We start from the raw sequence: 15,606 nt of genomic DNA on the forward strand, positions 1-15,606 counted from the left end.
CTGATACACCACTTGGAAAATCTCTTTCATTTAACTGATTCTGACTTCCAGGCATTGAGCTTTCTCATCTATTGCAGAACACAAGCCACCTGAAGGGAGAAACAAGCAGCTATGTAAAACTGTCCAAGCCTTTAACTTGACCCTTGTGAGTAGGGCTTACCAAGGTCATTTCTTGTTTGGTTAGTTGAGTGCAGTGAGCCAATTCACTATAAGAATGAGCCTTACCTTTTTCTTCCCTGCCTTTAAAAAACACTGGAATGAGAAGTACTTGGGAAGAAAGCATGTAGAAGGCTCTAGTGCCACCAGACTGAAAAGGTGTTTGTGGTTATGACTGTTTTGCAAGGGATCTGCAAACAGAAATTCTTCACCTGGAGATACTATGGAACTGTGAGCAGATCTACATCTGGTGTGTGCCACCTCTACATTCTCTACAGGAATGTCCCTCTGCCCATCTTCCTTTTTTGGCAGTTCTTAAAGCCCTGCTTAAGTGATTTATGAATGAATTCTGTTCTTTGGGAATGTACACAGCCCTGAGATGTATGCTTACACTGATATGCAGTTTTCAAAACTTCAAAGTTACTCTTCAGAGGGAGTAAGAGATAGTATGTGCCTCCTATGAAGAGTGCTGCCAGTTATTCCTCAGCACATCTTATGCCCCTGAAGTGCAGAGGGACACAGTAGTGGTTCAGGTGTCTTTATGTCAGATGCCTGAATTGTGGGTGAAGATGCTCAATTTGCAGAGACTCAATTTATGTGGTCTGCTGTAAGGAAGGGAAGAGAGTTCTTCACAGAATCTCTATTGGAAGGCAGACATCATCTGCGGATACCTGGCAACCAGCATACTCATATTTGTATACATGTAAATAGCTAATCCACTTTCAAAAGAATTGAGTGGGCTTCCCAATTATGTTTCTACCTTCTTTTACTTAGTTTCTTCTGTGTGTTACAAATAATCAAGTTTGAGAACTGGCATGTTCTACTAGCAGGTTGTTACAGTTCCAGCACATTTTTATTCTACAGACACTCCTTTTAGCAACTTTACTTCTAAGAAACTGTTGATTACTGACTGCTCGTGCTGCCTAAAGCTTTTATTTATACGACTCTTTTAAACACACCACACCAGAGTATAAACCACAACTACAGAGCAAAATTCAACCAAACACTAATTCCTGAACCTATCTTTTTAAATAACAAAGAGGTTATGAGCTTTTGCAACAAATAAATTCTTCAGAGTTCATTTCTCTGACTGAAGAGGGGTTAAAGTCTATCTGATTTACGGGGGAAATGACCTCTGAGTTAAAGGAAGAACATTTAGCTAGCTTAAAATCAGCCACTTACCAAGTACTTGCAAACAGCAGTCTGTAGAACATCAAAGCACTGACTTCTGGACTTCACCGAAGATAAGCAATGGCACACTACCTGTGAAAACATACAATCCATGCAAGGTTATTTAGGAAAGATGCCATTAAAGACATGACAGCAAGTTTTAAAGGACTCGATTTTGAAGTAGATACTTTCATAACACTGTTACAAATATTATCTGTAAGTACTGTATTCCTTCCTACAATTTGCAAACATGCCATTCTTTCAAGAATATAACAACTCAATTTAACATACACAACAGTAAGCCACTAATTAAAATGGTGTTTCATGTGTATAGAACTGTATATGCCTATTCAATGCATTTTAGGATAAGATTTTGCATACAATTCTTTACACTAATTATGGAGCTTTTTTCCTTGGGCTGCCACTGATAAAGGGCTTTTGAACAGGCTTATCGGTCATTCCTGATTAAATTTAATAAACTGATAAAATACACCACATGCAAAAGAACACAAACAATATCATGCAACATCTGGCAACTTCATCAAAAATGGAAATGTGTACTGGACACCATTAAGATTATATTGTCGGGCCCAAGTCTGCATTGGTAACAAACATGCTCCCAAATTACTTTTTTTTTTTTTTTAAACAGGCTTCTAAGGTCCACTTGCATTAGGTCAACATTAGCCTTCTAAAAGCATCAGCTAGAACACATCTCAAAGCAAAAACAGTGGCATTACTACACAATACTTTCAGTTCTTAAGAAAAACTTGTATCATAGGAGGTTACTAGGCTATTGGCCCTGAGGCCCTTATAAGCCTAGCCAAGAGTTTAACCCATTAGACAAATCAGCACCAGATGCTCCTGTCCAGCAGGGACATATCAAGGCTAAAACCTCAATGCACATACCTCTCAATCTCTTAGCACAAGAAATCTGGACATAGCCTAAACTAATGGGGCACAAAGGCACAAAAAGAGGGACAGATTTTAAATATCACTCTTATAAACTGAGAAAGTTGTTAGCATTACAGGATGTGTTTTATTGTGCATTTTCTGAAGGGTATGAAGTCTGAAACTCAAATGTATGTCATTGTTTATGGACTTTAATCCTCAGTTATCTTCCAGAAAACCACAAAATTTATGAGAAAGAGACCAAAAACATGAGGCAAAAATCTGCAATGTTGAAAGATATGCCAATGTAGTAAGCACACATCAATGCACAACTTATAGCAAGCAGACTATATAGGAGAGTCTTCAAAATTTAATTATAGGAGACTGGATTAGATTCCAGACTCCAAGTTTGATTATTATAGAGAGTAACTCTCAAAAACATACAAGCTTACTTGAAGCAGGCTTCTTGCAGTATTACAATACATGTGCACATTTTTATGCAGTACTATTTTACTAATGTAGCTAACTGTTGGCTTCCCCATAAAACAGCTGTATCAAACACCACAAATCCTAACCTAAGTAGGCAGTCTGTAGTGTTTTGCAAATGTGTAGACATATATCTAAATCACACCTTCAAATATTTCTTGTACTGGGACATTTTTAAACTGTACACCAGAAGTGGGTGAAGTTCCCAAAATAAATCCTGACACATGTCCTGTTAATACTATGGGTTGAATGATATAAGGTTTCAGAGCAGATCCTTAACACGCAGTTGAAAGACTAAATAGAGACATATAATTACTACAACAAAAACTGCAACTCTGTATCAGTACTAAAGTATTTCTTTATCCCTCCTCAACACCTCTGTTACTTATATATACTAGCTCACTTCAGACATGGAGGAATTCTCCAAATAACTGCAGTCTTGGAATTAGTAACACTAAGTCACTGGTGCATTTATAACATCAAGCATGCAACAAATTTGTCTTACTTCCAAAATTATACTGCAACTGCACTTACAAACAGCAAGACAACAGCAAGCTGCATTCACCAAATCTGTTGAAAGCCTGGCTGTGTGGCATACAGGGGATAAGATCCTGAATACAGCCCAGACGACCTGAGTTGAGTAGAGGCTTGGGTGCTAGAAGAGCCAGTTAGAAGTGGGAAGGAGTGACTGGCTTATCCATGCTCGCCTGTCCTTGCCAAGTGGAGGTTTACATGCAAACAATGGATGTAGCATAAGGAAGCATTGGCTTGTTCATCCCAAGCTGGTGATGACAGCCTTCCAGTCCTGTGGCAGCATACACACACCATGAGAAGCATACAGGATGCCCTTTTCACCAAGGGTGGGACAGGGCCTAAAAACACTGCTCTTGGCTGCCTGCATGACAAATGCAGTAAAGATTGTCCTCACCCTGGTGATGGGGAATAAGTGGGCTTTGGTCTGATGTTTGGTAGGCTGTGATGTCCCTCCTCTGGGCCAGTGATCAAGGAACCTCAATCCTCACACTACTGACACCAGTGGGGAACACTCACTGAGAGAGAAATAGGTGCACACAGTATTTTCAGATGCAGCTCTCTGCACCAAGTACAGTTTCCCTTAAGACCACACAGAGAAGGCACACACTAGTCCTGGGTTTTCTCTCCAGACTAAGACTCCCCATTCACCACTGAGTCCTTAGCCGGGGCACTCCAAGCAAGTCCTCCACCACCCTCTCTGTGAAATCAGTGCTCTCAGTGTCCCTGTTCAAAGCAGCTGTCACACACATTTTCTTTGAGACTTGATTTTCTTTCACACACACACACACACAAACACACACACTTGGGAAAGGCTGGCACAACGTGCCCGCTCTGCCATCTCCACCCAGGCTACAAGGGATTTACTGCCACCAAAACACCAGAAGCCAGCTACTTTAAGGCTCTTACTGGGGTATCCAACACTCTTATTAAAATTAATACTTATAGAAATGGTAGCGTTTAATCAAGCAGCTAGCCTTTCAAGAATGTGGAGAGCCACAGTGCTACTAAACAAAAGCAAGTACTCTCAAAGTTTAAATATTTTCTAAAAGACTAGCAACAATGAAAGGTTTAGATATATTTAACAATAAATAATTAAAAACAAACAAAAATACTGAATGTCTATTTACAATAAACACCTGAGTTTCAAATCACAGGAAATATATAAAACAACACCGATGGAAAGACTCAGAAAAAAACATTCAGCTAATTGTACTACATTTTTCTTACTGATTGAAGAATTACTGCTCCCTAGTTACTTACTAAAGCAATGCAATATGAATGAGTCAGTGTGCACACCTCGTCTCTCACTAGCACTCAAATACAATTTCATTGCTGGCTACAGAATGACATCAAATCTGGTCACCTGACTCTCTGGTTCCCACACTACCCTCTCACTAGAAACTGAGCCAGGATCTGGCACTGATGCATCACAACACACACACAGAACTTTAGCTAAGTTTTATCACAGCATCTGGCAACTGTAAAAGAATACAAACACTTCCACCTTTCCTGCAGATGCTAATAAGCCATTCTTTGCCACCCCAGGTTAGCAATTAGTTCACCACTAAGGACGACGGAGCATGATACCGGAGTCTAGGCTTTTCACAGACATTGCATCTGTGGCTGCATTCAGACCTGTGAGATAAATATTTGTGGCCTAAACCAGGTCATTTAATTACAGGATATTTTTCTTAAGGTTAGCTGGGCTGAGCTTAACCCCTTCCCTTCCAGTATCAGTTAAAATATATACATTTCATCAGTTACAATACAGTCTGACATACATGTATATTTCTTTTCTCTCCAGCAGGACCCATGGTTGATACATTTTTAACACAAGCAAGTTTACAAATACATTTTTTACACAAGTATCTGTACAAATCAGTTTGATATTCAAATGACGTATAATTCTTTACAAAAACAGAAGTTATGTTCTTACCATAACGCTCCATGTTAGTTGTCTTCTTCTCGCCTTCTTTCTTGCTGGATGGGTTCGCAGCCGACCTCGGCTCCGACTCGGCCACTCTAAAAGCTCGAGAGTTGGTTCCACCGGCTCGAGGCTGCCCCTATATCCCACAATGCTAGGCGTGAATTACCTCAGATCTCGTTTGTGAGCTAGGCCCAGCTAAAATACAACCAGAATTACTGGAAAGATAGTCCACCTCTATAAACAAAGGGCAAGAGGAAGGTGACCTAAAGCCTGGTCCAGGAAAATTATGCACCATAGAGCATATAGCTATAGCAAAGAGGTGGTAGAAAGAGAGGTCATAATCAAACTCCTCCAGGTCTGTCCAGGCCAGGGGGAAGGAGGGTGGGGCCTTAAGAAAGAAGGCGAGAAGAAGACAACTAACATGGAACGTTATGGTAAGAACATAACTTCTATATGTTAAGTTGTCTATCTCGCCTTCATTCTTGCTGGATGGGACCGCGTCCCTAGCACCATGTCCCGGGTGGCCTAACGGAACAGACTCTTGAGAACAGTGGAACCAAAGTTAGCTCTATGCCTAGAAGCTAAATCCAACTTATAATGTGAAATGAAAGTGTGAGGAGTAGCCCAAGTAGCCGCTGCACAAATGGTGTCAATAGGCAGTCTGTCTTGGAAGGCTATAGAAGTAGCCAAAGCTCTGGTGGAGTGGGTCTTAGGTTTGTTAGGCAGCTTTTGGTGTCTTATTTCATAAATAATTGAAATCAGAGATGTTAGCCATCTAGATAGCGATACCTTGGAAACAGAAAGTCCCTTTCTGCCTTCTGCATAAGAGACAAACAGCTGGTCAGTTTTCCTGAATTGTTTGGTCCTATCCAAATAGTACCTTAACTGACGATGAACATCTAGCCAATGCAGTTTTTGTTCAGACCTATTAGAATATTCTGGAAAGAACACAGGAAGGTCAATGCTTTGATTTAGGTTGGAAGCAGAGGCTACCTTAGGTAAAAAGGACGGGTTGGTTCGTAAGGATACCCTGTCTTTGTGGAACAACAGATATGGTGATCGACAGCTGAGTGCCTGAAGTTCTGAAACTCTTCTAGCTGAAGTAATAGCTACCAGAAAAAGAGTTTTCCATGATAGCAATTTCAAAGAACAGGAAGCTGCAGGTTCAAAAGGGGGAAGAATCAAAGAACTGAGAACTAAATTAAGGTCCCAAGGAGGAGGAGGATTTCTTATAGGAGGTCTGAGTAGAAAAACTCCCTTCAAAAAGGCTTTGCAAAGCTTGTGGGACATTATGGCAGACTCTGAAATGCCCACATGAAAGTTAGATATAGCTGCCAATTGAACTTTGAGAGTAGAAGGAGATGAACCTGCATGAAAGAGTTCAGCTAGAAAATCAAGAACCATATAGATGGGAGCAGTGAAAGGATCTAAGTCCCTTCCTTGAGCCCAAAAGGCGAAACGTTTCCACTTACTCAGATAAATCTTTCGAGTGGAAGATTTATGGGAAGCTATCAAAATATCTCGAACAGAGTGAGATATTTGAGGAAGCCTGGCTAAGGTTGGAACTGGAGGAACCAAGCAGTGAGGTTCAGAGAGGGGAGGGAGCGATGTAACTGACCCGAGTGATGGATCAAAAGATCTGGAACTAGGTCCAGATGCCAAGGTTGCTCCAACAGAAATTGATGCAGAAAGGGGAACCAAACCTGTCGAGGCCAGTAAGGAGCAATGAGGATCAATGAGGCCTTCTGAGCGATAGCTTTCTGTATCACTTGAGAGATTAGTGGGAAGGGAGGAAATCCATACAGAAGTCCCCGGGGCCAAATTTGGACTAGAGCGTCTCTGCTGGGTTGGCCTGGTAGCGGGAATAGGGTGAAATAATCTCTGCACTTGCTGTTTTGGGGAGTAGCAAAAAGATCGCAGCAAGGCTGACCCCACTTCAGAAAAATTTCTCTCACAACAGAGTCTTTCAGAGACCACTCGTGAGGCATGAGGATAGCTCTGCTCAACTTGTCCGCGATTTGATTGGACTTCCCGGGATGTGCGTTGCTATCAGAAACCGCTGAGAAGAAATCGCCCATTGCCACAGTCTGAGTGCTTCTCGACATAGGGGATAGGACCTGGTTCCGCCTTGTTTGTTGATATACCACACTACAGACATATTGTCTGTCTTGATTGCTATCGTTCCCAAGGGAAGAGAGTCTTGAAGGGCTTGCAACGCTAAAAGCACTGCTCTCATCTCTAGAACATTTATGTGCAAGTGGCATTCGTCTGGTTGCCATGTGCCCTGGACAGTTCTGCCCTGATAATGCCCCCCCCACCCGATCAGGGAGGCGTCCGTTGTCAGAGCAGCAACTGGAGGGGAAGGAACAAAGGGTCTTCTCAAGAAGAGCTGAGGGGAAGACATCCACCACAGAAGATGATTCTTGCATGTTTGCGTAATCATAATGGTGTGGGACATCGGAAGCTGCTGGTATGACCATTGTGTGAAGAGCATCCATTGAAGGATTCTCATGTGGAATCTGGCTAATGGAAGCAGAGGTATGGCAGCCGCCATAATCCCCAATACTTTCAAAACTAACCTGGCTTTGACTCTGTTGCTGCTGAAGAGGAGCGAGACCAGTTTGTGTATGTCTGTTATTCTCTGATCTGTTAGTCTCGCAGACATGTTGACTGTGTCTAGATTTGCGCCTATGAAGGTAATAGTACGACAAGGCGACAAAACAGACTTTTCGCAATTTATTGATATGCCTAGGTTTTGACAAATGCGAAAGGTGTAGTCCCTGGCCATTAGAAGAAGATGCTTGGTGGGAGCTGTGAGGAGCCAGTCGTCCAAATATGGAAACACCTGGAATCCTTGACGTCTCAGGTGAGAAGCTACCACTGCCACGCATTTGGTAAACACCCGGGGGGCAGTGGTGAGACCAAAGGGCAGGGCCCTGAATTGAAAATGACTGGTTCCCAGTCTGAAGCGGAGGAATCTTCTGGAGCGTCTGTTCATTTTTATGTGATAGTACGCATCCTGAAGGTCTATAGAGCACATCCAGTTTTTCTTTCCCAATAGGGGAAGGATGGACTGTAGCGTGACCATCCGAAATCTTGTTTTCTTGACCGACTTGTTCAAGATACTGAGATCCAAAATTGGTCTCCAGTCCCCTGTTTTCTTTGGAACTAAAAAGAACCTGGAGTAGATTACGGATCCTTGCTGGTCTGCTGGAACTGGCTGAATTGCTCTTTTTGCAAGCAGCTTTGAAATTTCCAAAGCTGCAAGATCCCTTTGAGCGGGTGGAACATCTGGAAGGGATTTTTTTGATTGGTTTGGAATGCAAACAAAGGGAATGGAATAGCCTTCGGAAATGATGGACTGTACCCACTTGTCTTGAGTCAGGGATAGCCAGGCTTCTGGGTACAGTGACAATCTTCCCCCGACTGCCTCCGAAGGTGGACAGTCGGGCAACACCTCAGGGATGCTGAAAGGGCTCATCGGAAAAGGTTTCTCGATTGCCCTGGTTCTGCAGACCCCCTCTGCCTCTGGGGCGACGTCTACCATTATTGTTCCCTCCTCTGCCTCTGGAGGGGAACCGACTCTGTGCGTCAGGCAAATTCCCTTGTGATTGTTTGCGGAACCACATTTTTCCACTTTTCTGGCCTTTGGGGTAAGGTCTAGAAGGAGTAGAAAAACGGACTCCGACGGCAGAGAGAGTTTTGCCATCCGTCTCGCACCTAGTCAAGGTTTCTTTCACTTGAGGACCAAAGAGAGATGATCCATCAAACGGGGAATTAGTGAAAGACATTTTAAAGGGGTCCGCAAAATTGCATAGTCGCATCCAGGCATGGCGGCGTAAGGCGACACCTGTCCCTGCGGCTCTACTCGCTCCATCAGCCGCATATGAGAGGAGGCGCATGGAGGAGTTAGCTATTGAATTCAGGGTAGTCAGCTGGGTGTTCATTTTGTCCTGAAAATCTGCAGCTGTAGGATCCTTCAACATCTCACTCGCTTCCTTGATCAAGTCTCTCTGGAGACGGGTGAAATGGCATAGGTAGTTCAGCGAATGCATTGCAAAGGTCGCTGACGAAAACATCCGCTTCCCATACCTGTCCATAGACCTAGATTCTTTGTTAGGGGGATGAACAGGCACTGAAGGATCAGCTAGTTCCTTCTTGGTGGCAGCAGCTACCACCATAGCATCCACAGAAACACCTTTGGTTAGAAATTGTTTGTCAGTTGGTGCTGTTATAAATTTAGAAGGTCTCCTGGGGTAGGGTCCACTGAGTCAGGAGCCGTCCAGGCTTTCTTTGCCACCACCTGCATGAGGGGATCAAAGGGGGACACCCAGGAGGTGGAAGGGCGAGAGCCAAACGCCTCAAGATACACAGATTCATCCTCCGAAGGGTTAAGGGCTGGCCAATTTCCCCTCTGTTTCAGGATCTCTAGAATGTCTGCAAAGGAGACATCTTCAGAAGGGGGACGGGGAACCCTCGAATCCTCTAAATCTGTGTCAGAGGTGACAGACTCAGGTGAGTCTATGTGCTTCCTCTTACACTTTCTCTTCCTAGGGGGCTCCCCTGCCAATTCAGGGGAGGCCTCGGATGAGGATGAGATCCCCACAGGGGATTCTTGAGGAGCTGGCTCTCTGCGGTCTGGGATGAGGGAGTGAGTAGACATAACCTGAGGCACCGAAGAGGGAGGGGCGGACGGAGCCGACTGTGGAGTTGAACAAGGTTCCAACACACTCCGCATGACCTCGAATGCACCCCTGTCAGGCAGAGCCAGAGGTATCCGCTCCGAGAAGCTGAGAACCTCCCTCGGCACCGACAGAGATGGCTCCGAGGCCGATGTCGGAGCCGAACTCACCAGCGCCGAAGCACCGAGAGGGAGAGGGGGGTCAGACAATGGTCCGATGCCACTCACCCCCCGGAGCCGACAAGGGAAGTCCGGCGCCAAGATTCTTCAAAGGAAGAAATCGGAGCCGACAACGGAGCCGAAGACGAATGTATCGGCTCCGACGCTAACACAGTCTCGGTTCCGAGACGCCCCGGCTCCGAGCTCAAGGGAGTCGGAGGAGGAATATTTATGGGAATAGTTTGAGGCATCGACTGATGAGTCGGGCTCTGAAGCATTTGGGCTAGTGCCTCGGACTTTAGAAGTCGACTCACTACCCTCTGGAGGTCATGATCCGAGAGCCTCGATGACCTGGAGGAGTGAGATCTGTGGCTCCGTTCAGACAGCAAGGGAGACGCTGGAGCCGAATGAACGGAGCCAAGGGATGGTGACCTCCACCTCTTTCTAGATGTCGGCTCCGATGGTCTGATCGGAGCCGACCCAGGAATCTCCAATACCTCGGCTCCAGCCGGAGCCGAGGGAACCACAGAAGCTGCAGTGAAGGACTCATCGGCTCCAGCCGGAGCCGATGCAGTAGCAGACTTCGAAGCCTTAGGCCTCGACTCAGAAGCTGGAGTCGAGGTCTTAGAAGCCTTGGAAGGTTTTCCCGAGGTAGCAGATAGGGAACCTTCAGGCTTAAGCAAACCCCTTAGTATGAGTTTGTTTTTCCTTTCCTGCAGGACTCTAGGGCTGAAGCCATGGCATACAGCACAAGAGTCCTGCAGGTGTAAAGGTCCCAGGCAGTACACACAAGAAGTGTGACCGTCTGTCAGAGACATTTTCTGACAGCACGAGTCACACTTCTTGAAGCCTGAGACCTTTGAATCCTTGGACATTTTCAAGGAAGCGAAGTGTAACCATACACAAAAACACACACACACCGATTACACTGTCAGAAAATATTAAGTTAAATTACTTAAAACAAAACTTCTGAAAGGTTATAGGTATAAACCCCTACCAAAAACACATACACACACTGTAAGGGATGAAAGGGCCCGAAGGCCTAGGGAAAGAACTTATTAGTTCTTGAAGAAGGGGCTGAAAAAGGGTATAAAGGATAAAATATCCACTACACTAAAGGTAGAAAGGGAAAAAACTAAGCTAAAGGAAGTTTAGACAGTTATTAGACTAATCTAATTAAAACTGACCTGGAGCCGGTAGAAAACACCTCGATCGCTGTAGCGGCAAACGAGATCTGGGGTAATTCACGCCTAGCATTGTGGGATATAGGGGCAGCCTCGAGCCGGTGGAACCAACTCTCGAGCTTTTAGAGTGGCCGAGTCGGAGCCGAGGTCGGCTCCGAACCCATCCAGCAAGAATGAAGGCGAGATAGACAACTTAACATCTCCAGTTAGCTATGGTGGCAAATGTTACACATGCACTGCCCTACTCCCCCTGGCACAACTAGCAATATCAGAAATCATCACATAGGCACAGGGGTCTGTAAAAAGATTAAATAAAGATACGATCTGTTTAGCTACTCAAAGGTGATGTCTTTCCTACAGGAGAAAGATTTGATCAGGGTTCCTAATTTCTTTGGTTCTGGCACATGTTACTTAAGCAGTGTGTAAAGAGCGGCTTGTGCTACAGGACTGCAGCCCTCCCACCTGTAAAATAGGTCCCCCACCTGTAAGTCCCCGCACCGTAGAACATATAAAAATAAAAAATATCTCCCACCGTAGAACATATAAAAATAAAAAAATATCTCCCGCACTCCGCGCATGTGTGCTTAGTTCCTGACTGCTGTGTTAGGCAGACCAGAACTCCAAGCATGCATGCTCAGGCATTCCTGAGCTCCGGACTGCTCAGTTGGGCAGTCCAGATAGGGAAGGTAGGAAACTCCGCCCTTTCAACCCAGAGATCTGTGTGGTGACGACCGCACAAACCGGAAGGTCACTGGACTGCATCGCCCGCAGGTGGCCAGTATGGGGGACTGATCAGGCGGGCACAGGATCGCAGAGACCACAGCATGCAGGACCGATCGGATTTCTGAAAACAGGTGATCACTGCAGAGGAGTGTGTTGCAGAGTACAGGATCGCATGGCAGGCAGTTCTGGAGACAGGTAGGTGGTGATCACTGCAGTGTGTGTGTGTGTGTGTGTGTGTGTGTGTGCGCGTGAAATGCCCCAGTTGCTTCAAGGTGGTGGGTAGAGAATAAGGCTTGAACCCTGTACCTTGGGCCCAAGTGCCAAGAGCCTGAATTCCCTACCCACCACCATTTCTAAAACATTTGCAGATTTTTGCTTCATATCTGTTATGTTCCTCATAAAATCTGTGGTTTCTGTATTTTTGTTACTTAAAACAGACAGTAGTGCAATGGTGCAGTGGTAGCAGTGTTAACTGACAGCTATGAATTGTCAGGTTTGATTTTTGGCTGGGGTGCCTTCTAGGTGGAGTCTGCATGTCCTCCCTGTGTTTGTGTGGGTTTGCTCTGGTGTCCTCAGTGGATATTTGTCCTTATTTGTTGGACTGTATTCTCCCATTAGTGGCTTCTTCCAGGTTTTTTGTGCCAAGGTTGAGAGCTATGGTGATAACTGGTCTCACTGAATATGTTTGGGGCTGTATTCCCCCATTATTGGCTTTGTTCAGGTGTTTTGTGCTAAGATGTTGACAGCTATGGTGAGAACTGAATTCACTAAATGGTAGCCATTTAAGTTTCAGTCTTCCTTTCTTTCATAAATATAGATGATTTGGTATAGTGGTATGTTACTCTGGCTGTTTTGCACAGGGACTTGGGTTCAATACTTGGCAGTGAAATGTATGGTGGTAACACAGCATTTTATTCTAGCAACTTTCCAACATCATACAAGCAATGTTTAAAATGTGTCCCTGGTTTTTGGGCTTTTGTCCTCCCCCCAAATAAATTTTGGCTTTGTCCAGATTTCTTGTGCTGCAAAGTTCAGAGATACAGCTGAGTGTCGAGTAGATTTTACAAGGAGCTGAGAGATGCAGGGGAACAAAAGTTTAGTGCTGCTTATGCAGAGTCTGCTTATATTGTAAATAGCACAACAGGTAGTGTACTTGCTTTTGATGCAGAAGGCTGTGGGTTCTACTCCCATAGTAGGTTAGATCCATTGCTGATACTGTACTCTGTTGTAAAGGGGATGGATGCTGCAGTCCTCTTTGGCGAAGATACCTAGTAACTGTGAACCTGTTATCAGTTTGCCATCCATTCCCTATTGCGATATTACTAGCATTATAATTTTTTTAATGCAACATAAGCAATTTATTCCTCAAGGGCAACAAGCACTTTATTTGTAGATGAAACAATGACATATAAAGTTGTTTGCTAGCAGTAACCTCTTCATTAGTTAACAGATTTCTTTAATGTGGAATTATTTAGATGACTTTTACTTCTTCAGAGATCGTGCATATTTACTGATACTGGTGGACTGTTGAAGTTTGAGTAGACTTTTATGATGGAAATGTTCTGAAATGGGCAGTTTTGTCATTATTGGTGCATGCATTTCATTTCATTGCTTACTGGAAAAATGTTCAAAACAATAAATTTAAAATGTCCTCTCACAATTGTACTGTATTATACAAGGAATATAATTTAATACAGTCAGGAAGGTGATTCAAAGAGCATGTGTATGTTTCGTGTTCAAGGGGCCTATGATTTGAAAAAAGCCCAAAATTAATCTTTATCTGCCACTGACAAAATGTAGTTTCTTTGAATGTGGGTTTCAATGCTGTTTCAATGAATGTGAGTTTCAAGGGCAGAGAAGTTTTAATGCTAAGTCTATTCATTGTGAGACTGCACTGCTTTGTTTAGCAGATATGTATTAGGGTTTATGCTGCAAAATATAAAATAAAACTTTCAAGTGAAATCCATATCATCGAAGAAGTAAAACAGTATGCACATTACAGTATTTATGGCAAATGGGGGGGAAATAACTAAGGAATGGGACATTGGAATGGCTCTATTCGACTGTGATTTTGTGAGGGGGGGGCAGCAAACTCAGACAGCCCCAGCTGAACTATATATATCTATATCTCTCAACTGTCCAGAATTTTGCAGAATGAATAGATTTTTGCTTCTTATTTTTGGTTTGTTCCTCATAAAATTTGTGGTTTCTGCCAAATCGTTTAGGAATGAAGTCACTAAATAATGACAGACATTGAGTTTCAGACGTCATAACCTTCAGAAAAATGCATGCTAAAAGCAAGACTTGTTATTCTATCAACTGTCTTAAGTTTATACAAGAGCAATTTTTAGTACTGTTTGCATATTCCCCCAATATATTTGGCCTTGCCCAGATTTCCTGCATTAAGAGGTTGAGAGGTACGAGCAAATAAATCTCTCTATAGAATTAGGAATATCCAAACCTCTCAACTGTCCCCAATTTTGGCTCAAAATGCTGCTCTCCCCCTAATAACCCCTCTGCAAAATGACAATTTTGGAAGAAAACGTGGAGGGTTTACAATTATAAATAACTGTAATGATTAGTTATAGATTACTTTTATTTCAGAAATGCATGTAGATGATCTTATTTTGTCAGGTGCTCAAGTTAACAGTACTAATTTTAAAAAGGTGTCCCTTCTTTGACAGGTTCCCAGCTGTATTTGTGTAGCAAATTTATATTTTTGCATAACATTTTTGGTCTGTTTTTCACAAAATTGTGGTTTTCTGGCAAATTAGTAGCAAATCATTAAAGACTGAAGTTAGAAAATAATGGCAGACATTTGAGTTTCAGATTTCATACCTTCCAAAATTCATACTAATGCAAGACCTACTACTATTCTATTATCCAAGTTTATAAGAGCAATATTTAAAGAATGTCTATTTTTGGGCCTGTGTCCCACTTCTGTGTATGGCTTTGTCCAGATTTCTTGCTCTGAGGTTGAGGTATGAGTGTCACAGCCATTACCATCAGCCAGAGACATTTCAAACTGTGACCTACTTGTTGCACCCCACTCCCCATTGTAATGGCTCTGGATGTGTCCAAGCAAGGCAAGGAGCAGTTATGCAGTGTAAGTGTGCAGAGTATTCCCCCATCCAAGGTAGACCACAAGTATGACCATGGCTTTTCATCTGTCCTTGATTTTGCAGAATGTTCTGGTTTTCTGTCATATTTTTATACTGTTGATTTACGCTTATTATTCAGAAAATACATGATGTTGCAGTGCCCTGTTGCTCTGTATTAAAGTAGCAATGCTTTATTGACCATCAGGTAAGCTTGCCGGAGATTGTAAGATGCAAGTAAGCTTTAATAAGCATACTGTTAAAGAATTACCAACACTGAAAGCCTTTTCACTGTTGCCATGTACAGAATATTTACATAACTACATAACGCATAAGCCTTGGGCATTGAAATGCATATGACAGTATTTGAAATAAAGGACAGGATTACAGTATTTTCAGAAGCTCATTACATTCTGAACTCTCTAACTACAGGCCCATAGCCATACTCTCTCCTCTAGCTAAAATAATGGAGAAATGTATTCAAAAACAATTCATGTACCACCTAATAAACAACCATCTCCTGGCAGATACACAGCATGGCTTCAGACCCCACCATAGTATCACTACAGCCCTCTTAGTCTTCTCAAATAGCATAAACTA

The 15,606-nt window shown here is 43.3% G+C and overlaps 1 protein-coding gene across 5 annotated transcripts in view; it reads right to left on the minus strand.

Annotated features, from left to right (window-relative positions):
* TEX10 (testis expressed 10) overlaps nt 1–15,606 on the minus strand; it is a 2,069,943-nt gene that overhangs the window by 398,596 nt on the left and 1,655,741 nt on the right. For all 5 annotated transcript variants that reach the window (XM_044064942.1, XM_044064941.1, XM_044064938.1 and 2 more), the window contains exon 12: nt 1,339–1,419. In XM_044064942.1, coding sequence (XP_043920877.1) covers nt 1,339–1,419 — 81 coding nt within the window. The remainder of the gene's footprint in view (nt 1–1,338; nt 1,420–15,606) is intronic.

The sequence above is a fragment of the Protopterus annectens genome, chromosome 3.part0, assembly GCF_019279795.1.
Source record: "Protopterus annectens isolate FY-2018-M chromosome 3.part0, PAN1.0, whole genome shotgun sequence".
Taxonomy (NCBI): Eukaryota; Metazoa; Chordata; order Ceratodontiformes; family Protopteridae; genus Protopterus; species Protopterus annectens.